Source organism: Corvus cornix, chromosome 9 (assembly GCF_000738735.6).
Source record: "Corvus cornix cornix isolate S_Up_H32 chromosome 9, ASM73873v5, whole genome shotgun sequence".
Taxonomy (NCBI): Eukaryota; Metazoa; Chordata; class Aves; order Passeriformes; family Corvidae; genus Corvus; species Corvus cornix.
The window spans coordinates 21,745,862-21,772,499 of record NC_046339.1 but is presented as its reverse complement, the minus strand read 5'-3'; the positions used below and the strand labels follow the sequence as shown (position 1 = coordinate 21,772,499).

Below are 26,638 nucleotides of genomic sequence, written 5' to 3'. Positions count from 1 at the left end.
AATAGAGAAATGGAAATGCGTTCTCTATTTGACTGCGGTAGAACCACTCTTCTGCATTGATCTGGTTCTTCCAGGGCCTCCCAGAACTGCCTGCATTCGAGTACAACTGGAGAGAAACTCTCCTTGATCACAATAATGAGGGGAAGGTAAATTAAGCATTGACAACAAAGATGAATGCAGCTGTTCTGTGGGTGTGGAGAACAGGGCACTGAGAAGAAGAAAGGTCGTGCAGCTCTTCAGACAGGAAAGGTGCTAAGGAGAGGCTTCAATTTAGTCCTAATTATCCTTATGTATGTATGTATGTTGTATGTATGCACTGGAGAGGAATTTTCTAAAAGAATGGAAAGAAGAAAAATACTACAAAGCCAAGTTGTGGAAAACAAAAATTGTGTCAGAGTTCAAGGCTGCAACCCATCATAGAGGGGTTCCCCCTGACTACAGATCTTTATTTTTTCTTGTTGTAAAATCTACACAGAGATTTTCTTCCTTGACATTAGAGAGAGAAGTTATTGAAAGCTGATGTAGCACTAACTGCCTTCAGCTAAAGATGAAGGATCTCACTGCACAGCCTGGTAAAGGTAGGCAAGCTAGCCTTGGACAACCTGATCCTAAATATCTGCTGGATTTTGTAGCCTCCGTTGGGTTCCACTGTAATCCTATAGCTTTGAACAGTGATTACCAGAATCATTCAGGATTTGCCAGGATCTTCTTCTCTCCTTTCCCCACAGAAAGTTTTTATTGGTATGCTAAATCTTTCACCTCAGTAGCTAATATGTACAATCCCACTCAACTTGCTAAGACAAGTTTTCAGAAACTCAGCCACCACCAGGCCCTCCCTGCTTTTAAGACTGGATGAAAACCTTAGAGTGAGCACATGTTATCAGAGACCTCACAGAGGGCAAATGTTTGTGGCTGTGATTAAACAGAACCAAGATTGACATACCAGGTCTAATCTTTCTGTGATTAAGAGCCAAAGTGAAAAGTATACAGTAGGCAATGTGATTATTTTTTAGCCACTTAAATTCAATTATACTTCTCTAGTTAATAGGGATGGAATGGACATTTCATGCTACAGATACCATGATACACTTCTGGGAACTTGCATACCACTTTCTTCTGTGTCCAATAACTAAAATGACAAAAATGGAATAAATAACTCAGCTTGCTATTTTGCTGAACTACAGGACTGCTAAATATTTATAAGACATAATGAAGTCCTTTTATTGAGCTAATATTTTCCCTCTTGGACAGATTTCTCCAGTGGCTGTCAAACATCTTCACATTAACTGCTGCCAAGTGTGAGTTTAACAGCACATCTATAGCTGGGAAAAGAAGATGAAAGTTGTCCACATGATGTTGAGTAAACAAACATTCCCTTTGCCTATGAGAAATACTTTCCACTACACCAGGGAGGCCAGAGGATAACTCAGAATCACTAAGTGGTCACTGTTTTCCAGACTATCCACAAAAGATTCAGCCCTTGAGAACTTGGCTCGCCTACTCTTGTTGCAAGATTTCCAAGGCCACCAGTATGTTCACCATCAGCACACATCAGTCACAGCGAATTCATGCCCCTTTGCTTGACACAACCAACAACAGCTCTGTGGTGTAACTCCAGGGCATCTCTTGTAGACATCTGATAGCAGAAAACTGAAAGATCTGAGGCTGTTTAAATCTGACAAGACACGTGAAAAGTTGCCAAAAAATATTTCGTCTGCATTTAGATAATGATTTAAAATAATACAGGTGTGAGATTTGTTCTAGCACAGCTACAAACCTATCTTGTAATACACTAGTTACAGGTTTCTCCCTTTATGAGGATATGACAAACCCTGGAGGTTTATGGTCATGTGTGTGTCCCTGTCCCTATCCAAGAGTTTCAGATTCTCTGAGAGGTAGCATAAGGGAAACATCTGGGAAAGGGTAACAAGCTGGCCCAAGAACAAAAAAGTCTCTTCCTGGGAGGCACAGATAGCAGTGAGAGCAGGGATGTCAAGAAACTCCAGTTCTCAGACAGCTACCTGTCTGTCTGTCACTGTGTCACCTTGTGATTGCCTCCCACTGGAAAATCCCTATGGAAAAGCTCAGAAATGGCAACATCTTCCCTGAATGTGTCTCCTGCTCTAGGCCTGTGGGCTGGTAGCTCTTACACCCAGAACTGCCCATCTCCTGGCTTCAGCCTTGTTGTAGCTACATTCTCACAGCTGCAGCCACCATCCAAACAGCTTCCCAGCAACATCCCCAATTTTAGGCAGTCTTCAAGTTTATAAATAAACAGATACCAGACTCGGGAGAGAAGAGGAAGAAGATAGGTCTCATAGCCTAAAAGAAAAACATGCTGGTCCACTCCTTTAACCCAAAGTCTTGTTATCCTGCTACTGCTCACTACAATATATATTAGGCCCTTCCCTTCCACCCCTTTCCTGGTGCAATACCTGTGTCAAAAGGTCTTCAGAGGCTGCTAAAAAGCAGAAAAGCATTCCCATATCTGCTTTAGGAAGTAGCTTGCTTCCTACACTGGCAGTAAGGAACATACTGAACGGTACAAATGAAGACATGGGGATACCCAGACAGCTAGAAAAGGAGGAGACTGAGGGGAAACCTCATTGCAGTCTGACTTTCTTGTGAGGGGAAGCAGAGGGACAGACAATGATCTCCTCTCTAGCAATCAGTGACAGGACCCGAGGGAATGGCCTGAAGCTGTGTCAGGGGAGGTTTAGGCTGGATATTAGGAAAAGTTTTTTCACTCAGAGGGTGGTTGGGCACTGGAACAGGCTCCCCAGGGCAGTGGGCACAGCACCAAGACAGCCAGAGTTCAAGAAGCATTTGGACAAGGCTCTCAGACCCATGGTGTGGCTACTGGGGAGAGGCAGGAGTTAGACTCGATGATCCTTGTGGATCGCTTCCAAATCAGAATGTCCTGTGAACTAAGGGGAAAGACGCTTGACATTCATCAACACTACCTGCTGAAGTGTGCGGCGCAGCCTAGAAAGCTCTTCCTAACTATTGAAGTGTTCCTGATGTTTGAACAGGACGGTAACCCCGGGGTGCCTGTGTGTGCACGCGTAGGAGCGGGGTCCAGCCCAGCCCTCCCCGGCGGAGGCTCCGCGCTGTGCCCATCCCAGCGCAGCCAGGCACGGCCCGGCCCGGCCGCATCTCGCAGGGGTCAGAGCCACCTGCTGGTGCCGCACGGCCCGGCCAGAGCTGCCGGGGCGGAGGGACGGGCGGGCAGCGCCTGCTCCCGCTGCTGGGACGGCCGGGTGACAGCGCTGAGCCTGCCCCGTTCCTGCCAGCATGGCTTAAAGGCAGGGAACGCCATGGCTCCGACTGCGGAGAGGAACGGAACGAGCACAGCAGAAACAGCATCAAAATGAAACTCTTCTCCCTGCACGCGTGCTATGTTCTAGCGGGGAACATGCAGCCTGCCCTAGGATAGTAAGTCTGTCCCCAGCTCTTGTCCCCTACAAGGGTAGGTGCATGACAGAGTCTGAGAGCACCGTTTGAGCTGGGACCATGAGAGCCATCATTTCACACTTGAAGAACTAGGGAGGCCTCCATAGCCCATTCCAATCTCTGCAGCATTCCCTGCACAAGGTGACCACGTGCAGACTTTGGGAGCAGGAAATTTATCCCTATTTTCACCCTGGAAGTATCTAGCAGCAATGGATATTGCATAGTACTTTCATGTCCAGTGTCTTTTATGAATAAAGCATAGACTGTGATACAAGCAATTGCAGCTTTGGAGTTAGAAATCTTAAAATTAGATTAAATGAATTAACCATTTATTTTATATTTATTTTACATGCTCTGTCAAAAACAAGTATCACAACAAAGCTGTGCAAGAATCAGAGGGCATTCTGCTGCACTACTGTTGCCTCAAGGACACAACTGATCTCTCAGCATCAGAGAGTAACTTCAGTAACTTGCACTTTTCTTCTCATCCACATACTACCACAGGCAGGAGACGTGCACACATTCATCTCCCCCAAAATGCTTGAAATGAAGCCCACAAGCAGCAGCTAAGAGACACGGCTGTGGCAGAAGAACCTCTGCTTCCTCTCTTCATCAGTTTCCTTTCCCAGGTGCATGGTTTTGGTGGCAGTAAAAGGATTCTGCTCCATTTCAGTTGTTTTGCTACATTTACTCAGAAATTCTTGCGGCCCAGGCTTAGGTCATGGTATGAAATTCACTCATACCTGTCTCAGGAATATTGTGTGAATCACAGATGATTCAGGTTGCATGCCCCATTTCTAGACAGCATATAAACACCTACAGCACTGCCAGCTGGTCAGTCTGCATATATTTACTTCCCCTATTCACCCTCAGAAATTCATACATATTTTTTAACTCCCTCATGTCCCAGTTGGGAACTACCATGAAATTTGTCTCAGCTGTGACTCAGAATTTACTTCTATGACAGTGGTGCTCAGGGATTTCAGCTAATGTCAGAGATGCACAGACAACTTGACAATGATGGGTTTCCATCTGGGATTTCCAAGGAGTAAAGCTGCAGCTTTTTTCATTCAGCCAGGGAGCTGGTCCTAAGCACTGGGGCAACACCAGATGCTTGTGACAGCAAGTGATCAAAGCCCTCAGTGCTGAGAGAGAAAAGGCTGGGCTCTCAACACCACGATAATAAATAGTTTGTTTTCTTATTTCCAGATCAAGCCTCATGACTCTGTGCATGAGCTGCACAAAGCATCAGAAAGCAAACCAGTTTTGCTTGACAAAATACTATGACCATTCAACTCTGATGTAATTAGTACAATGTTATTGTCCCTTAATTAGGTAACTCCAGCAGGGTTTAATCGATGGCACAGAGACCTTCTGAGGCAGAAATGGCAGCTTGGCACCCAACTGTGGCTGGCTTTTTCTGGCTAGATTCCTACCCGCCAAACAACTCCTCTGCGTTCTGTTTTTCTTGTTCCACCCCAAAGTGCTGTGATAGAGATATCTGCAGTGTTTGGGCAGGCACCGTCAGATGGAGAATTTAAAAACCTGGCAAAGATATGTCTCACAGTGTAATAATCTGTGCAACTTAGATTTTAATTCTGAGAAAGCGTCAGTCATCAGAAATGAAGCAGACATGATACTTCATGTGCATTCCTCATGAAAACACAGCATACTTGTTCTTTAAGGGGATTTAAAGTACAGGAAACTTCTGTCTCCAGAGGCTCATTTAGTTGCTTTAGTGCCTAATTAGCAACTTGAGATGAACCTCACCATTCCCACTGTAGTGGTCTCCAGCAAACACAAGGCAGAGTCTATTTTGTCTGTGGAAATCTAATTCAAGAGTGTGATAGAGCTGACACCATCATAGGTGAGACAGAGTTCTCACGAGACAATACAATGTCTCTACATCAAGCACACTATCATTGCCACAAGTGATCTCTTCTTCACTAGAAAGTTGACCATGCCTTTAAACAACACCCTGTTTATCCACTCAGGGAGAAAACAAACCCGAATATGAAAAGCACATGAAAGATTCAATTCTAAAGCAGATTTCTGCTCAGACATGGATGCAGCAATCATCATAAACAGGTTAGAATGCTTATCACATGGTTTGCATACTCAATAATGATCATTCACACCCAGCCAGGACAGAGTACACACCGGGAACAGAGATGCGCCGTTTCCAGCCCACGCAGTCCAGGCCTGTCGGAGTGCTCTGGGAAAATGGATGCAGTTTCAGTGGCAGGATGTCAAAGGCAGCAGGAGATGTGATAGATGGACTTATTCCAGCCTGCAACAGGAGAGGGAAAATAAAGGCAACGAACATTAAGTTTAGATGACCCATAGGACAAAATATAGCATTCATCCCAGAGCACCTCTTCCCACCTCTGATACCTGCCCAGGTAAGTAAGCAGTACATTAGTAGACACACATGGATGATTACGGGTAGAAACGTTAGAAAACAGTGAGAAGGCAAGGAAAACTGCAAGGTAGTAAGAACAGAAGTGGATAAGCAGATACTGGATTCCTTCTTCACATACAGCCACACACACCTCCATTCACAGAAAGTTTCACTTCTTCCTATGAAGTGTTTCTAGTGGGGGGGAAGAATATCACTACAAGAGGTCATCCCCTAAGCTACAGAACTATTCCTACAGCTTTGTGACTAATAGTTCCTCTTCTAGTATTTAACATGAAAATAAAGCTTTTCCCTTCAGAGATTTAGTGGTACCAGTCCCCAGCCATATAGAATGTGGATAACAACATTCTTCTCTTCAGCTAAAGGTGCAAGTAAGAATTCTCACACTCTCCTATACCTGGCTGATTGATTTTATAAAACTTATAGAACTTAATGAAGCTTTGAAAACTCTATACCACTGCCATATCTCATTGAATTAATAACTTTTGTTGGTTTAAAGGGGAAAACATATAGGTATATACACATAGCTCATGGCCTCTAATACAGAGTTAGTAATTAATGCATACTGCAGGTATGCTTTTATCCCTTTTTCCTTTTCTCTCCTGTGGATGCCACATGCAGAAAACATCAGTGACTGCAAGTGACTGGGAGATCAGCTGGTTGGTAAGCACTGGTCCTCTGGGCATAGCCAGTCTTTCATGTCTATTGCTACTGCCCCTTCCTTTTGCCACTGCGACATTCAGTTACAACATATCCATCCTTCACTGAGCCAGGAACTTGGTATATTGAGGTCCACTATTCTCTCTAGGATCTTTCCCTCTCCCTACCAGCCCACAGCATGTCTCATCAGCATAAAGTCTGCTGACTAGCCTTGATGCTGAAACTTCTCCTGTAGATGGCCATTAGCCAAACCCTCCTTCCAAAACTAAGCAGCACACAGTGCTCACACAGCTGAGAGTGCTGCTGTTCTGGGCCTGGTTTGGTTGTTTATTCCTGGACTTAACCTTTCTAAAGCAAAGAGAACACAGCCAATACTTTGGCACAAATCACCATCTCTTGAGGGATAGCATGATCCCTGTTCAAATTAGCCTGTGCAGCGCCTGTTTTTCTAGAAAAGTCATAGCAAAGAGTGTGTGGGAACACACATTCTTCCGGTGACAGTGAAAATCAAGCAAGATAACTTACTGGGCCACAGCTCTGAAAACATCAAGGGTAAATTCCAGGTTATTTACATGAAAGGTGATAGAATGCATTATTGTTCTGTTTAAGACTAGAAAGAAGAATCCTGGCCTAAGGCTGTTACAATAAAAACTGCAGGCTTCATTCTTATTAATTCCTGGGACATCAGAGCAAATTTTGGGTACAGGCATCATTTAATTCCTATAGCATGGAAACCAGGCCTGTAGAACCCTAACTCAGGAGAAGAAGCATTTTCAGTGGTGTTAGTAATATGTGGGCAGGGTTTGCACAACCTTACAAGGGAGAGGATGGGAAATGAGGGACCAGACCATAGTAAAGATCCTCTCTCCTATATTTTCTGCTGGAGGTTCCAGGGGGTTATTTCTATGCTCCTATGCACAGCAGTTCAGTCCCTGTCAGAGACTGGATCTCTCTTGTATATCCGTGCCTTGTCAGGTGCAAAACAGGGGGAGACTTTTCTCATTAAACCCCTCCTCAAAATGTGTTCATTACCTTCTAAAATTCTGAGGCGTCCACAGTGCTCATAACCATGGTACCACACTACAAAACTTCATTTTCTCTTATTTTGGATGGGGTAAAATCAGATTTCCAGAAGTCATATTCAGGGCAATGAGCTAAAGATCTATTTTTCACTGCTTCTCATTTCTCTTTCAAAATAAAAGAGCTTTTTCTGCATGATACCCCCTCTGGGTATAGCCCCCTGATGGGCCTTTTAGGAATCTCTCTAATTTGGCAGTGCACAAACTGTGCTCAAACAAATGCACGTAGAAGCCATGTCTGTGCTCCTATTGCTGTGCACTCAAGAGGCATCAAGCTTAAGAGCCAGGGTTTAAGTTTTTGCAAAAACAGGAAAGCACAGGAGGCAATAGACAGGCAGTTCAGAGAAAAAATAAATCCCAAAACAGAGCCCATTGCCGTTACAGCATTCCATATGTCAGTGGTTTGGGGTATTGTCTCTGCTCCAGTTAGGGAACTTATATTGCATTAAAAACAAGCATGAGGACCCCAGGCTACAGCCTGAAACCCATCACCATGCAAAGGGCAAAGTCTATGGACAAGCAAAAAGAATACAGATTCATCCGCAGCTATGTTTCTCTTCTTCCCCTTGCGGTGGGCAGCATGGGGGGTGTTACATTAAGACTTTAAGGCCCAAGATCAGAAGCTGCTCAGCTTGTTACTGGCAGCATCTCATTATAAGGGACAGCTGGGTCAATCTTTGAGTATGACTGGGAATTTACACAGGCTGTTCCCATTTAAGGGAGCAGAGCAGCTTACGGGATCTAAGCAAAAAACCCCCCACATATATAGAATTGCTTAGAACTGGCATTTTAAACGTTAGGGGGTTTTTTTTAGTTTATAGGTAATTTCTTGGTTGTTTGTATGTTTTTCCCTGTCCCAACTGCCAGCCCTCAGAGTAGCCTTATATTTCCATTGTACTCCTCTGTGTACACTGATCTGAATGATAGAGTAGTATCAGAAATCGGCACTTGAACAATCAAGACTTCCTCCCTGCTCTGCCCTGTTGTTTCCCCATTATTACAGCATTACATCACCTTATGGGCTGAGCTGATCTTGACTTAACACAATGTGACTTGTCACAACAGAAGCCGCACATTCCAAGGCAGCCATGTCAGAAAACATCAGATTTGTAATTTCAGATCTCCAAAGCCCCATACAGTTGCCTTGTTGCAGTCACAAAACCACACAGACAATAAACATCTTACAGAGCTTCTTTTGTGGTAATTTGTTTCTTCTTATTAAAAGAGATTCAGCATCCTTCTAAAACTGCCCTCAAACACTGTGGCTTGTGACAGCACTCCCAAGACACTTGGGAGTATGATTAACCAGCACTGTTACAGGACTAAAGCTTTGCAAAGACAGAATAAAACAATTTGAAAAAGAAACTGTGTGATTACTATTATAAATAAAAAGCACAGTCTAAGAAATTCAGTTATATGGGCAGAAGAAAGAGCCTTTGAATTCCCACAGTCCTCTCAATAAACCAGCATTTGGCTTTCTTGGCCTGCCCACAAAGATTAAAGTGTCAGTAACCTACACAGCACAAATGGACAGAAAAAGTAAACCCCAAACCTACCTACATACTTCTACCCAGAGAAGAATGAACCAGAAAACCGTCTGAGGCCCAGGAGCCCCTCGGGCAGGTGATGCTCAGAGAGGCCTCCATGGGCACAGGGGCAGCTGCAAATCATCATGCAGCTGATTGCAATTTAGAGGTAAGTTTGCACCAGAAAATAAGGGTGGAGATGCTTAAAGGAGAAGCTGTTTTCTGGCAGCCTCCAAATGTACAGTCAATCAGCAAAGCAGACAGCATTCAAGCTGTGTAATCTGATGGCTCCAGGGGAAGCTATAGAGGGAACTGGTCACTCCTCTTAGGAGCGCTAATGGTCTCAGTGCTGGCCCACATGCCCTGCAGCATGGGCTAGATTTCCATCTCTATCCATGCTTGTCAAGGAATTGTAAAAAATATTTTTAGTACATTTCACTGATTTCTGTTAGTCCCTGACCAGGCATTCGCTTTCACTAGCCTGCTTCATCCCTGTACAGCACTAAGCATTCAGAACTTCAAACAAGGCAGAAAAGTAACCCAAGTCAGTAATTTTTAAATTTTTTTGTATCCTAACATACACATGCCTCAGGATCATTACTCATTGTCTCCATCACACAGGTGGTAGGGAGTTGAGCCAGGGAAGCATCCTCACTGAACTGAGAGTAGGAAACACATCACAGAATCACATCCAGCACCCATACGAGCAGCAACTGGCAATACTTTGTTTCGAAGAGCCTGACACATACAAAATAGCACAGATTTTTAGTCTCTTTCCTTAGAAGAGGAAACGGTGGGCAGTTTTTCAGAAATGCTGTTTCTGGGGTTGGCCTGGTTTGCTGTCCTAGGTGTCTGTCGGTTTGATGGGAGCTCTCCCAGCTGGACAGGCATGAGGCAGCAGGTTTTCTCTGGGCAAGCCATAGTGGGCAGGCCAATGTTTCCCATTCAGCATTCACAGTACTATCTGTGCACATAAGCTCCAGCACATTCTGAAGTGGTGGTGGGACTACTGAGGCCTCAGATCCCCTCCAAAACTGTCATTTTAATGTAAGAACAATGAGAAACAGGCAACCAGGACAACAGAGAGAATGGGAAACAAATACAGATAACAGACCAAAACAGAAACCCCTGAGGAAAGTTTTTACTTGAGTATCTGCTATGTGATTTCAAGCTTGATCAGAAACTTTCTCAATATCATGAGAGGCTGCATAGAGCATCCCCTGATCTCATGTCATATTTCCCCAGAAGTTCTTTTGTATGTATTAAGGCTAATTTTGGCTCTTGGATACAGATTTGTGACTCTCCCTGAAGGGAACAGACCTTATCTCTGGATCCAAAAGTAACAGATGCCATCGGTGTGAGTCACAACAGCCACAAAGTTTTTCACAAGCAATCATAATGCTGAACTAAAAGTCTCCCTCAGTGGAGAGGAAAATATTAATAGCTAAAAATTCAATGGCAATGTTCTCTTGAGCATTTCACAGCAGGAATTTTCTTCAGTAGGAATTGTGGAGTTGGCCTCAGATACAAGGGAAGTCTAATTTAGAAGTCTGTTATTAAAGATATACAGCAACACCCCAAGGCACAGAATGAGATTTCATCCGTTTAATTTATACTGATTTAAGGAAACTTTGATTTGCTCCTTTCCCTCCCCATCATTCAGCTCACAAGCAACCTGATGCTCTTGCATTCCATTTCCAGCATCACACACGGCATGAACCGTTCACTTACAGAGGCTAAGAAACCTACCACCTTCAGACATCATCACTTAAGGACCAGTTTAGTGTTTCATCGGTCTCCACAGAGTACCAGACCCACAGAAGTGCTGACAGAAGTGGCACCAGACAAAATGTAAGGACAGGAATATGATGATAGCAGAGAGAAGCAGCCGAAGCAGAGGAAGACAGTGCCAGGAAACGAGGAGGTTGGTGTATGGCTTCTTACTTTTAAGGGGTCCTCTGGGAGATGTTGCAATTGAACCCCTCCCTCTGGCTGTGTCTCCTTCTCTAGCTTCCTTTTTTGATTCCTCTCCATCCAAACATCATCGAAGCTGAAGCACTTATAGAGGGCTTTAGGTCTCTTCCTCCTCGTCTCTGGAATCTCCTTGGCTTTTTCATCTGGAGCAAGGAAGGAGAGCCTCCAAGCTTTGCTCTCCAGAGTGGAGACAGGGCATGGGGATGGTGGAACCCGGGGGGGCCTCCTTTTGCGATGGGGAACCCATTTCTTATTTGGCCTCTTTTCAGGTGTCATTTGACATTGCTTTTTAGACTCCTGTTTTACAAACAGCAGATGAAAACACAGGGTTTGTTGGATGGAAATTTTGTTTGCTTCAAGTCAGTTTGAACAGAAGATGGCAAAGCTCAGTTATTCAGCCACAGAACTACTCAGAAGAAAATGCTTAGGAGTACTCCACCCTGAAGCAGCAGCTCTGCTATCCTTTGAGAGTGTGATATACACTCCCTCGACACAGGACAGTGCCCTGTTCACCCTCACTCTAGATCCATATTACACTAACATTACCACCAGGATTTAGGTCACTCTGTATAATATTATTTACGAAGACAGACGATGTCGCTGAAAACAGAAAAATGGCCTCTTGTGTGTTTCTGGTTTTCCAGCTGTACTTCACTTACACAGTGTGAAAAGGCTTTGTGGATGCCTGCAGGTCTGACATATTAAGCCCTGTGCTTCCCGATGTGCTCTTTACACTATCCATTTTATTTGCTTGATGCTGGGCCAAGAGTAAGGAAATGCACTGCTTTGCCCTTCGCTGTCATTTGAGTGGTTGCACAAAATTACAGCTTTTATACTAGAACAACTTGAAATCAAGGGTGCCCTGAGGCAAGCAGCTACTACTCCAGGTAGCATCAATGCTAAAATCAATAATATTTAAGGTAGGAGATAACAACACTGGGGAATGGGTGAACTCAGGAGTCTCATGACAAAAAAAAATGCTGTATCCTGACAATAGTATCTGTCCAGTTTCTCACAGATCATTTGAAGAACCCAAATAAAACAACCCTCAAAGCATCACAGGCACTTCCTATCAATTTTCAACTAACCAACAATTCCAGATCAATTCTTCTTTGGCCCTGGTAAGAGATGCCACAGTCTAGAAAGATCCTGTGAGAAAGGTGTTTTGTGCCTAACCCCACCTTACTGGAGAGGAGCAAGAAGAACATGTGAATTCAAAACCCTGGACATTTTAGGACAGTTCGCTCTTGCCTGCTGAGTAACACAATTATGCAAGTAAAATCGTGCCATGAACAGATTAATTAAACATGTAGTGAAGAGCCTGACAGATGGGCAAACTGGTAATGGTTCTGTCTTGCTGTTTTCAGCATAAAATCTTTGTCCTGGATGAAACCTGGAGAATGTTAACCATTAGCAGGTAATGAGAGAGGCTGGTCTGTGCTCCACCAGGCTCAGCTGAGTTACTTACCTGAGTGGTAGCCAGAGGTGTCCAAAGCAAGCTGATCCAGTGCAGTTTGGCACAGCACTAACACAGATAATGCTGACACATCTGGAAAAATACCTGGCTGGGTCTGGGGAATACATACAAATCCCCATACTGGAGGGCACAATGGGAATTGAGCTCAAGAGCTTCACAATTACGGATTTGTTTTGCACTAATGTCTTTACTGATGTGGAACAGAAAAGGACTTTCCTTCAAATTCACCAATAAACTGAGTTTTATGATCTTGTTAGGAAGCAACACACATAAGGAAGACTATCCTTAGCGTACAGATGATAATTATTTTGGAAAGACTTAACACTGCAAATATATTTTGCCCAATGTCTTTTGTATTTTCAGAGATTCCTGAAAATACAGCTTCACTTAAAAAATTGAGGGTGCAGTTCTACTTCAGTTCACAATGTCATGAAAATGGAAATAAATAAAACCCTATCTATTTTAATAGAATAGATGTTGTGTTTTGAGAGCTGGGATATTTACATTAATTTCGAGGCTCCAGCTACATTTGTCAAATTTCAGATATCATATTCTGCAGCCTCCAGAAGAATCATGAAAATCACGCTGTTTTTATATGTCTTAGATACCATTTAAATTTTTTATGGTTTTCTTTGAATAATTTAATCTAGCAATCAATTTAAGTAATTATTTATTTGCTCCTAATGGTTACATTATAGCATGTGAGCTTGCCTTTTCAAGGCTTTACACATGCCTCATCTCTACACTCTTTTCTAGATGTTCTTTTGAGCTGTAATTTTCAGGTCAATGATTTTATTCATCCTCTGAGAGGCTTCATCTGTTGACAGTGTGTATACTCCAAGTCTCTTGCTTTTTCCTAGCCTGCAGTCTCTTGTTTGGAATGTGGTGTCCAGTACTAAGATTGTAGGTTAAGCTGGTGCCCGTGAAAACAAAAGATTTTCGAGTAAAGCTAAGCACAGAAGGGAATAAAGCTAATTCTCTTCCTCTTTTCCCCCTAGGAATTCTGACACTACAGCCCTCACTTCTCAAACTGCCACCCAAACACTTCTTTGGATTCGAGACAGCACTAGATAAAACCCCCACGCCAATCAACCAAAACACTTTCATTTGGGAATATGTGGGGAGAGGTTGAGAGAGCTGGGTTTATTCGAGCTGATAAGAGGGCACTAAAGGCAATATAAGAGCAGTCACCAGCAATTGTGTATTTACATGGATGATGGATCCGAGGTCTTGTCAGTAGTGCCAGACAAAGTCAGAAGCCAGCGGCCAGAAATGGCAGCTTGGAAAGTTCTTGTTGAGCATTAGGAAAAAATTTTCTGAAGGACCATGTTTCCCAGAGAGGCAGTGAAACCTTCATCAATGGAGGTTTTCAAGACTTGGCTAGATAAAGCCATGGTTCTGCCTATCTTTGTTTGTTTCTACACAAAAAATAGGGAGTTTCTATAAAAAAATATGGAGAAAGGGTAGGATAAGACCATCTTGGAGGCTATCTTAAAAGTTTAATATAAGCTGAGATGTGAGAGACAAAAGGCAACAGCAGCAAAAGCTGTGCAAGGCTCATTGAGTTGAACACGAGCAGCCCTCAGCTGTCGTGAATTGATCAAGGAGTTCTGGATTAATGAACTATCTGAAAATTGTCTGCTCAGGGTATGCAGAAGTTCATACACTCTCTCAAGTGCCACTTTCAACAATCTGCTCAAAAAAATTATTCTCCCATTTCTTAATGTCAAAACTCATCAGCAATAATACTGAAAAAGTAGCATGATCAAGGCGTGTTCTGGGATCTCAGTTACAGCTCAGTCTCAGTCACCCTGAGGGGTTGTGCTTAGCCACTGAAAGAGATTCCTAAGCTCCCAGCCACTTACAACTTGGGAAGTCCTCTCTGGGATTAAAAGCCTACTGACGGAGGAAGTCTCTGCTTTTAGAGGTCTCAGCCAAACAAGAAATCCCTACTGAAGATACAGTCTGTTCCATGAGATCCAGCCTATGCCAAGGTTTTAGTATGTTACCTGGATTAGAACACAACACAACCTGAAAAGGAGACCCTGAGTCTGTAGGTTGGGGTTTTTTTTCTGTCTGTTGTAGAAAAGGCAGAAAAGGACTTGTAGTAGCAACCAAAAGGTAACTTATGGTGACTGCAAAAGACACATGGTACTTCAAAAGACAGCTACTCATTGTCTAAAGAAATTTTAGATTTTACTTCTTAAAAACTGACTGCTAACCATAGGAATTCATTTCTTTGTTGCCTTCCACAACGAGGAACTTTTTTACTATACACTAGTTACAAGGCTCGATTCTGCTTTAAGAGGGGGTAAAATCCAGCTTAAAACTGGAGATGATCACAGGGTGATGACTGTGTGATCTTTAATGGTGTTGTGATTGCTCCATTCCTTCGGGTTTTTGTAGCAAATTCTCCCTTTAAGAGTGCATCAATCCACATAGTCTTGAACAGAAACAGAAAGAATGAGTAGTGTTACCTATCTTAGACCAAGAGGAATATTTATGCACTCATCTAACCAATGAGCCATTGAGCCATTAAAGAGTTTCACTGGAATTCCTAAACCATAGTAAAACAAAAGACTGCAAACCAAACCACCCCCTGATCATTCCCTGACAACAACTCACCTCATCTCGGAGCATGTCACTAATGGAAGAAGCTGTATTTAAGCTGATCTGGGATTGACTACTTATGCCACTGTCATCCCTCTGGTAGTCATCCAACGAGTGTGAGAGACTGCCTCTGGGTTTCAATGTCTTTGGTCTCTCAGGAGCCTCCAGACTGCTTTCCACTCCAGAGCTGTTCCCAAGAGAGATCATCGAAGTGGCACATACTCGCCCAGGATAACGGAAGTTCTTGTGTTGAGAAGTGGATCGTGGACTCTGAGGTTTAGGACTCATGGGCCTACAAGGCATGTCTTTACCATCAGAATGTGAGAGCTGGGGACATGATGGACTTGACTGACTAAATGCCAGCTGCAAGTCAGTGGGGCTAAATGGAGATTTCATCCAGTATTCCTCTAGAGAAGTATTTAAACTGTTGCTCAGAACCTCCTGCTGTTCATCACAGTCTGAGCTCTGTGAGTATCTGATACCCAAGTCATGGGACTGTATTCGTCTTCTCCACATACGTGCAGGTGAAGAGACATCAACAGGCTCCACAGAGCTGTCAAAATAGCTGGAGTCTGTTGAGGAGCCATTATCCGTTTCTGTTTTTAAACAAGTGTGTCCGTTGGAACTATGCTGTCGCTCTACTGGCGTTAACACATGGCCACTGGTTGCATTAGGACTCTCCTGTGCAGATGATGAACTTGCTGAGACAGACCTTTTTGGTCCATCTGCCTCCTTGCTTTTTAGAAAAGCTTTCCAGGCGCTCTGGCGAAGTTTGGCTTTCTCCTTTTCATTTTTCACTGATACTCTTGAGCTTTGCTCGGTGTTTTCCTTTTCTGGACATTTGGACTCAAATAAGCTTGAGAGGGATTTGTGTGCCAAGGCCAACCTTGTCCTGAACTTCTTACCTTCAGGGGTTTTGTTTCTTTTGTGTTCATTTTCAGGGAATGATTTTCTAATCCCTGAATGCTCCACAGGTTCACTCTCATTGTTTTCAGATGAACCTGAAACTTGTCGATCTGCATCTTCCATCAGTATCCGACCAGAGGCAGAGGCCTTCCTCAGGCTCAATCTGTTGAATAATCCTGCAGGTTTCTCATAAAATAAATCATCATCATCGGAGTACTCAGAGGTGTAACTTTCCTTCCTGTGGAAGACTAAACCAGAGGAACAACTTTTGAAAGACAGTAAACTTGCAGTGTCTTCATCATCTTTCCCAGCATCCAGTTCTTCTATCTTTGCCTTGCTGCCAAACAAACTGTTACCTCCCTGATTTTCTAATGAGGCAGGCTTAGTTTTCCTGAAAGATGTCATTTTTGAGAATACTAAAAACCTGGAAGCTTTCCCACTATTCTCATTCTTTGTTGGTTTTTGTACAGCTTTATGAAGACTGCTGTTACTTCCCAGGATGTGGGATGAGCTCTCATCCAGTTCCTCACTGTTAGTGCTGCAGGTACTTAGATTATCCAGGCCCAGCATGAAAGTGTTATGGGTCTCCCTGTTCAGAGACTCATCAAAGACATCACACACATCTAGACTGAGTGCACCGTCTTTGCTGGGACTAGAGGTGTCTGCTGCAGGAGAGCCCTCCTTTCCTTCCCTAGGAGAGGGTTCTTCACAAATTTCTGCCTTCGAGCCATTACAGCTTTCGTTTCCTTGCCTGCCTCCTGCTTGTTCAGAGACAGTGCTGGGCCCTTGAAGGCCAACATCAGCACCATCTCCCTGACACAAACTGCTTACACTGCTGCTGGTTTCCAGTGTCACTGCACTAGTAACCAGTCTCCTTGTTCTGCAGGGCTCTTCCTCAGAGACCTCAGAGACCTTCACACTGCTTCCACTGGGTGATTTTATGAGTGATTTTCCACATGGATCTGCCTGACTTTCTGCAATAAGTTTATCACTGCCCAGTGGTACAGCAACATTCCTGAATTCTACTTTTGCACTTGTTACTGTGGAATTACTACAGGTGAACCCTAAGGATGAAACTGCTTCTGTTTTCTCTCTCTTCTCTACTGAAATTTCTGTTTTTACTTCAGGTTTATCCTCACCAGAGAGTACCTGTGCACTGCCAGGGATGAGGTGGGTGGCCAGAATTTGTTCTTCACAGTTACAACTTTCACTCAAAACTCTCTCTGGCTCATCATGAGCTTTGCTGACAGTATGAGGAGACATCAAATTCTTGCTCACTACATTTGTCAATGTTTCGGCTACCACTTCAGTAGGAAGGTTATCATTCAGTGTTTTGGACTGTAATCCTTTCTCCTCTACAGAGACTATAATTAGGGCAGGCTTTAATTCCAGAACAGTCATTAAATCCCTTCCCTGCCTTATATAATCTGATCTGGGAGTCCTTTCAGCAGCAAAGACACTCTCTTCTTCCTTTCCTTCATGAGTAGGATGTTCACTTGTTCCTGGCTCTGAGTGGCTCCTTAAGGCACCAGTTTTGCAACTTGTATTTTGCTGCATTGACTCTTCGTGCTCTGCCCCACTGTCACTGCCATTTGGTTGCATTGCAGTTTCCAGGGCTTTCCAACCAAAGCCAAGATTAGAAGAATCATCTGCCCATCTTTCTCCTGCCACAATCTCTGTATCCGACAGTTCAGATCCAATGCCATTCTCCTTCAAACATTTGTGTTGTATTCCACCATTGGAAACACAGTTTACAGAACAATCACAATCTCTGCTTTCCACAACAGCAGGAACACCTACATGAGAAGCTGCAGGGTTCTCAGTGTCGCCAGTGTTCGATTCAACATCAATATCACATGGGAATCTGCTTGCTTCCAGATCTCTTTCAGCTTTATAGTCACTGTTTTTCATAAGTTCCTCAGCGCTTATGACCACTGGATCACAGTCCAGAGCAGAGGATGTCTCCTTTTGGTTTGGATTGCACTCGCAAGCATCACTCTGTGTTAAGCTGCCACCACAGGCACCAGCTGGCTCTGGGCTAAGGCCACATGTCTCTGATTTGGAGTGCAAATAATAATCAATGCACTGGAGAGAGGCTGCTGGTTGAGAAAGTTGACACTCCTTTGAGTCTGTGTCAGTATCAAGAAGAGATCTTTTAATGCCACATGTGCTCTCTATTTCTATAGCCTTTTCAGGGCTTACAGGTACCCTTCCTAAGTTTTTCCAAGTGTATTCAAAGTCCAGCCCTTGAAGATGTATTCTGGAACATGACCATCTAAATTTGTCTGTCAGGTGAATACAGCTCCCCACACATTCTGTCTCCCTTTGAGCACTGATATTTTCAGGTACACTGTGCCATGTTTTACTTTCTGTAATCACTGACCTTGTGTGCGGTAGCTGAGATTTTGGGTTGAAGCAACGCTGGTAGAAGAGTGAATCTGACGTCAACATGGTCTCTGTACTTGCATGTTTTATCCTTTTACCTGTAGTTCCCTCACTGTCAGCTGAATACCTCCTGCTGCATTTTATACTGGACATAGACTCTAATTCACACTTACAGTCAGATGTCTCAGTGTAACTTTTACAGTTAGGTCCATTTGTTTCAAAATGAAGATTAGGCAAACTGCAGCTTGGTGCTGCATCTGACCGGAAGGAAAATCTCTGTACCTCAGGAAAAATCAAAGAGCTTTCTGAGTTTGCTTTGAAACAAGCAATGCTAAATACTGCAGAATGTTCCTTCAGTCTTGCAACATCATCTTCTGTAAGTACTGAGTTGGTACAGGACTGCACTTCCCTGCTTTCTAACTCTGCCTTACTTTGCAGTGCTGCTACAGACTTTCTATTTGTCTGTGATAAAATGCCCTCTTCACAGACTTGGCTCTCTGTGATGGAAATACCACTAGATAACGTTAGCTCTTCATCACCCAATTCTTCACCCTCTAACTCTGCAAACTGTATGCAAAATTCAGTTTTGCTTGGTGCTTTTATTTTGGAGGACAATTCTAGCTGTACGTGCTGGGTAAACTCTGGTTGCCTGGAGCACTTCAGTTCACGGAAGGTTGTTTCTGCCTTTTCTTTGGGAAGATTACAGCACAGGGTTTTTCTTTCAGTAAACAGGCAGTTTGAATCCAAGAAAGCTTTCCCAGTTACATCACTGGAAAGGGATTCTGTGTCTGATGCACTCTCATAAGGCTCCGTTTTTACATCTGACAAAGATCCACTCTGATGTGACACAGTTTCAAAATAATCTTCATCTGTTTCTTGGCTGGATCCACGCACCTCCAGTTCTGTTGTGCTTGGGGTAGAAGAACTCAGATCATCTTCAAATTCTCCTTCACTGATGTAGTTTTCAACTGGCTGTGGGGTCTGTGAATAAACAAAAATTATTAGTGAGTTAGCAATGATATCCCACAGTAGCAGGGTAACATGAATTATTATTAGAAAAGGGACTTCAGAACACAATTAATTTAATACATACTGATGTCTTTGCAAGTTTTACTTGATGTCTCACTTCTTGATGGTCCTGAGGTCTTTCTATTTCTTGCTTTTTTTTTTCTTTAATGTTTCTTAATTAACCTTTTTTTCATTTTCATATGTAATTATGCAGAGGCCAAAATTTTACTTTTCTCTGTATCTTTCATAGCCCATTATGAAAACACTTTTCACATTCAAGTACATCAAATAGAAATCATCCCTTGCCAGTAGATCTAGAAACTCCAATTAACACATCTTCAAATCTGAGAAGGACGTGTATGTGAAAAAACCTGGGAAGTAATTATTAATGTCTGCATTACAGAAACGTGGAATAAATATATGCAGAATAATTGCACTTGAGTAATCAGGTATTACCCATACCAAAACTTGAACCAAAGGTGAAAAAAGCCTTAAATCTCATTTTCCAGAAGGCTTGTACTAGGAGCACTACATGGATCAGTTATCAGAACACATCCAAATCATTGGCTCTGAGCAGAAGGATTAAAAACACACCGTCAATATTAGGAAAAGTTTTTGTCACAGACAGCTAACCCTGGGAGAGCCTCAGTCTTCTTTTCTTCAACAGAAGTCTGGATATTTCTCAAGTTTGAAGCAGAAAATGAAATTGCAGCAAACTTTCCTGAGGTAAAAATAGTACTTGCTGTCTGTCAGCTTCAGGTTCAGCTACTGTCAGTAGTTCTACAAATATACCCAACAAAGATACTTGGCTGATTTCAGCTTCAGTCCATTCATATCTAGAATGAGATGCCACATAAATAAAAATGACAGCCTTTAACCCTAATGCTGGATGCCTCTTTACCCCAGTTTTGGTAACAGTTCTCACAAGAATGATCAGCATATTTTAAAATCTGAAAACTGAGATAATAAACAATGAAAGACTTTTCTAAAAAAAAAAAAAAAAAAGACAAACCAAACCAAACAACAAAAAAGTACCAGAAGTGAATGGCATCCATCAGACTAGAACACATGCTTGAACTGCAAACTTTAGCTTGAGTTGCATGTCGCATTCACCAGGGTCACAGAGGAAGTGTGATTCCTCATATGGGAAGAAAAATCATAGATCATGTCAAAGGACATATCACAGAGTTTCTGATTTTAGACTCCAAAACATAGTGTGTAAATTGGAAAAAGGAAGGCACGAGTTATTTCCAAATGAGAATTTCTCAATAAGAACACTGGTATTTTCTCTTGGCAGAAGAAGGAAAATACAAATTGAATGGAGGAGACAAAGGGGAGAATTCAGTATTTCAAAACAAGTCCAAAAATCACTTTTGAACCTGTCCAAATTGCACTGCAGTGGCAACATGAGTCACATAACCAGCAGAGCAATGGGTCCTTTACTGTGTGCAATCAGTGATACATGTAATTGAGGTCCTCCAATAATGGCAAATCCCATGGTCCCCAGGACAGAAGTGACCAGCAGTGAGCAGCACAGAGCAGCATTTCCCAAAGTGTGAGCAGTTGGTTCACACAACAGTGAGTGCAGCAGCAGCTGCTCAGCAGTAACAGCACTGCCTCTTCGACACTGTTCTGAGCACAAACTTACAGATGGCAATAAACTAAGATAAAAACTATTCAAGCAAGTAAAAGCAAAGTAATGAAGATGCCCAACTGTTCTCAAGGATAATTATGAATTAAATGTTTTAAAAAATTAGGGCAGAAATCCCTTACACTCCATCCATTATTCCAAACATAGCTATGTCAGGATATTCATACTGTGACCCCTCCCAAATTCATTATTTTTAATGGGTTTATACAAAATTATGCATTTCAAGCAGAAACAGAGGCTCCACAATTGCTTCCACAACTTGCGGGAAATAAGGAAACATCTTCTAGGTATGAAGGGCACCAATTAATGTCAACCACCACTCTTGGACTGGGCCCAGGACTGAACACAAGCCCCGGTGCTGCTAAGGAGGAGAACCAGTGCCAGGATGAGCCTGGCAGGACCAAGTCTACCAGATGTAGCATGGGATGGAGCTCCCCCAAGGAGCGAGAGGATGTGGAAGCTTTGATTTCCACCAAGTCTAGCCAAGTCCTCTGCCTAAGAGGGAGGCCTAGAGCTCACCTATGGAAAACCTGACATTCATGGGCTCGCTGAACTTCCCTGATGACCAGGGAAGAAATCCTAACAGGGCCAACAACCTGCCAATGGTGCCATTTGTGTCTTCTGCAGGTCTCTCAGTGTCTCTGGAAGGCCCAGAGTAAGCTCTGACCATGTGCTCTGTCGTATGTGGTTTAGTTTTCCCCCAACCTGTAGCGTGTGTATTTTGTTAGGGTTTCTGGGACTACTTCTCTTGGTGTTTTACTGGGTTTTTTTCTGTAGAAATTGAGCCTGAAGAGCCCAGACAGAGCAGAAGGGGAGGTTTACAATGGACTCTGACATAGCCCTGTGCTCCCAACACAGACAATCACAGGCTCGAGAACTGAGCAGATGTGCAGCAGTGATTCTCAGTGAGGCTGCCCATTAGACAGCAGTATTCATGCCTTTAAGTTCCATGAGATTACAATGAGAATTTCAAAAGACAAATTATGGCTCTTTCCTGGGAAGGGTTCTTGAGAAAACCCTCAGCGCCTATGGACAGGGTTGCTTGTATATACATCTCCTCAATCTCAGAGCAGATAAACATTCGGAAGACAAGGGCCTAGAATAAATGCAAAAAATAAGTTCCAAAATAAGGCTTTTGTACTTCACAAACAATACACAAAACACAGCAAAGCTCCCCTGACTGCTTTTCTATTGCTTCTCTTTTACCATCTCTGAAATGTGCCAAGAAAATAGGATGAAATTGAAGTTACTGTCTTGCTGTTATTGCATGTAGCCACATATAATCTCATCCACGTAGTCACCGGAAAAATAAAACTTGTGACTTTGATGTGTGAAGTGATGACCTTTATCTCCATAAAATAAAATACCTTCCACCCAGATTGCCCTCATATGTGACATTTGTTCCCATGGGCTAAGTCACTCTTGTCTTCTGAATATTTTTCATTTGGAAGGACAGTTAGGTATCATTTTTCCTCTAGATCGGATTCAGTATTTGAATAATTTTCTCACACAATATTATATTGCAGCAATAGTGAGTTTCTCAGATATTGTGTCTCCCTAATTTTCTCTGCCTAACACTTGGCAGGAGAGGTTAAACAGACAATTGTATTACTTACAACTAGTCTTTCAAGGAAGGATTTAATCATTAATTTGCACAACCACAAAAAGAGTCTGACCATTTATGTGACTTTTTCTTTTACTTTGAATGCAAGTTCCCTAAGCAAGTCTGACTTGCTTTCCCACTCACTCAGACCTGACCCTAGTTATCACCTCATTTCCAGTTCAGGGAACATCAGAATAGTTTTTCCCTGAAGTCAAGACTACATGAAAGCATTTTCAGTTCATCTTTCAAAGGATCCAGACAATTGTTGTCTCCACAGGTGATGGTAGCCACTCTTGAGTTGCTATCAATATACATTTCATAAATCTCCATTCACACCTTGTTTGACTGGAAGGCACAGCCCAGTGTCTTTGATTTGCAACGGGATGAGACTAAAATGCAGTTCCCATTAACAGGTGAGAGCAAGCCAGCTGTCCTCTCTGCTCAATGGGCCTCAGCCCTGCTCAGCAGGGAAAGGAAATGTGCAATTCCCAGGGCAGGCACAAGGGAATCATTTACAGAAGGTCTCATCCTGCACAGTGCTCTGAGCACCTACTGGTGCCAGTACAGCCAGGCTCAGGGCACTCAGGGTTTGGCTGTACCTACTTCAGTACTCCAGGCTGGGCTTGTCCACATGCTGTCTCTCCATTACTGTCTCTGAGAAGGGCAACATTAATAAAGCCTCTTAAAAAGCCGGGAAAGAAAGAAAGATAGACAAAACTAGTGAATGAAACTGTCCCCTCCACTGCACTATAGGATTGCCAACACAGCTGCTTCAGGCTTCAGCTGTAATGTTGTCTATGGTAACTTGTATTGGTTTAACTCGTGTCCTACATGTTCAAAAAATAAGCCAAATGGAACTACTGAAACGACTGAGTCTCTGGAACTCCTCCTTGGCTTCTCAGGGATCCTGACTCAGTTTCAAATTCTTAACTTTTCATGACAGCTAAACAGTAAATATTTGAGGCAGTCTAACATGGTGGCATGAAACTCATCCAGCCTCTGTGTAATGAGAGCTGTGAAAAGCCGAGATTTTTCTACAGCCAAGTAGGGACTTAGGCGGCCGTGAGGTTTGAAAAATGCTGGTCACGGAACTGTTATTGCCATTATGGATATCCTGAGCTGAGGTCACAGAGGAAAAAACAAAGATATATCCAGTACCAGGACAGAAAGAGCATTTGAAATACCCAGTTTCTCCTTTTTGTGACTTTGATACACCTCTGCTCTGAAAGGGACAGTCTTGGGGAGAGAGGGAGGACTCTGGTCTCAGGACCTTGGTCTCTCCAACTGGGCTGCCAAAGGTTGCCCAAGATAATGTTACTTCTAGGATGTTACTTGGATATTTGCCAGGTTGTAAATGCCTCAAAAGATCTAAGATCACCAAGCCTTTCCAGAAGAACAGTCACAGAAATGGCTTTTCATGAACTAAATTATATTCTTGGATTTAAAGCAAACATGGCACAAAAAATGTTCCCTTCACAAGAAGTTTTGTCACAGAGGTCAGAAGGGGTTCCTGGCAACGATGGAGCACAGCTGGCATCCCAGGGAACCAGTCCCACTACCTCAGTCACCACAGAGCTGTAACAAAAAACTTCACACGTGTTTGGGGAAAAGATACAGACCCAGAATAAATGCTCTCAACTTACCTACACTTTTCCACGCTTAAGTAAATGCAAAGCCTGTCCAGAAATCCTTAAAGCAAACTGGTTGCCAGTCAGGGGTTGGATTATACATGGTATAAAGAGACACAGGCCTATCTCAGGGGAACTTTGTCTGGCAAGTGAATTTGCGTGTAAAGGTTTATTCTCTGAAAAGAAAACAAAATTCTTTGGGAGAGCCCTCCCACACCCCCAGAGCTGTGTTTTTCAAGGTTCACATAAAACAGAAGAACAGAACTTGTGAAAGGCTCTTAAATTAATGGTGACACAACCACCCCTCAAAAAGCTGCCTCTGGGAAAGGACTTCAGACAGGAGGTGACAGTGCAGGGTACAGTGCAGTAGCTGCAACCCAGCCCAAATCCCTCTGCACTGATCAACTGTGGCTGGAAAAATGACCCAGCAGAGATTCAAATTAGCAACTATACAGAAAACATCAAGTAAAATAGCCACATAAGGTCCCCAAGGGTTCAAATTACCTTCCTGATCAAATCCAGATACCCAAGCTCTTTTGTTAAATTGCCTTTATTTACTACTGCCTTGTAAAAACAAACCTTGTTACACTTAATGAGAAAGAAGTAGATTTAAAGACATTAACTTCAGACAGAACTTTTGCTTCTTAGTCAGCAGAAAACCACTTTTTCTGAATTGCCTGTCATTTCAGTGGATATTACAGGTGTTACAGATGTTTATAAAGAGCAAACCAGCATGAAGAAGAGCAGATGCAGCACTGTGCCTTGATGAGGACTGCTGAGCAGGGATGCTGTTGTCAGCAGAGGTTCTGAACCTTCAGACTGATTCTGCTCTGTGCATAAATGGCAATTCGACAGGCACTCTGAAAGGCACTACAAATGAAACCCTCTGCAGGTACTGGGGAATGTGCTCTATAACCACTGAATGATGACATTTACCTTGAAAACATATTCAGTTTTTGATGCAGGACACAAACATTTGCATCTTAACTGCACAGGAGGAAACAAAATTCACAGATGGATGAGAAAAGCAACTCCCCAGGAGGTTCTTGCTGCAGTGCAGATATGTATAGGCATCCAATAGTAATTTTGGCACTAAGCAGTTTGGTGACACAGATGTTTTGTTAATCATCTGTACACAGCAATAGCACTGTTTACAGGGCTCTCAATCCTAAAGTGGTAACATTTTTATATACAGAGCCATTTATGTATAAAGTCACTAAAACAACATATTTTCCACATCTTTTCCACAAAAGATGGATTTTTCCATTGTTCCCAAATGGCGCAGTTACTTTTCACTAAAAGATATCTCAAAGCCAGTTGTGTTGATTTGTGAGAACTTGCACTACACTGATGACTACTGGCATGAGGAAACAACATGTGGACATCCACTGCACATCTTGCTCTAATTGTCTTTAGTGCCTTCACTGGAAAGCCTCCAAATGGTTAAGCAAGTCCAAAATCATCAGGACTAGGTGAGCAGTTGCATTAGGCTGTGGCAGGTACCATTACTCGAGGCAGTAGTGCCAGGTGAAGGCAGGAGGGAAGAGTTGGAACCAGTGGCCAAACAACGCACAGAATCAGTGAAATATCTGAACATCACAACAGCACCATAACTCCCAAAACTTCACTGTGTTCCCCCACCCATCACCGGCTTGAGTGCTCTGTTTCTGCTCAGAGAGTGTTTCACCATTACATCTCTGATTAACCTGGCCCCAGAGGTCATCTGGGTCTCCACCACGGTGTTGTCTCATGACACTTGATCAGTACAGGAGTGCAAGAGCAGAAAAATACCACAGTGGGCCCACTGCACTCCACGCAGCTTCTCCAATTCCTTTCAACAAGCCAATTCCAAAAACACTTTTATAGCCCAAAGCCAAAACCAGCATCTCCCCTTTGACACTGACACCCCTACTAGCACACCGAGCTTAGCAGAAGTGTCGGTCAAGGTGCCGGGGATCCCAGAGTGTGTGATCTGGGAGCCATCTAGAGGTGGCAGCGGCGCCTGGCCAGAGCACTGTGCACACACAAATACACGCTGCCCCTAATAAACACAGGCTGCATTCCAGTGTCTCACTGTGCTGCAGGGCAGGTGTCTCACCATCAAATTCCTCAGCTTTAGTTCCAGACAGATAGGACTGCCCAGCAGATGAAGAGGTGAGGCAGTGAGGAGGCATAAAGATTTCCTGTGTTAAGCAGAAGATAAGTATGCAAGACAGGTTATTTGTACAATATGATTGCACAACACTGAAAAGTTCATGG

At 43.2% G+C, this 26,638-nt stretch overlaps 1 protein-coding gene across 1 annotated transcript in view; it reads right to left on the bottom strand.

Moving 5' to 3' along the window:
• The window catches only part of ARHGEF4 (Rho guanine nucleotide exchange factor 4), a 221,455-nt gene that overhangs the window by 107,701 nt on the left and 87,116 nt on the right, over nucleotides 1-26,638 (bottom strand). The window contains exons 4-6 of the mRNA XM_019289481.3: nucleotides 15,214-19,470; nucleotides 11,082-11,408; nucleotides 5,614-5,743 (exon numbers count right to left, since the gene is read on the bottom strand). Of these exons, the coding sequence (XP_019145026.3) occupies nucleotides 5,614-5,743; nucleotides 11,082-11,408; nucleotides 15,214-19,470 (4,714 nt within the window). The remainder of the gene's footprint in view (nucleotides 1-5,613; nucleotides 5,744-11,081; nucleotides 11,409-15,213; nucleotides 19,471-26,638) is intronic.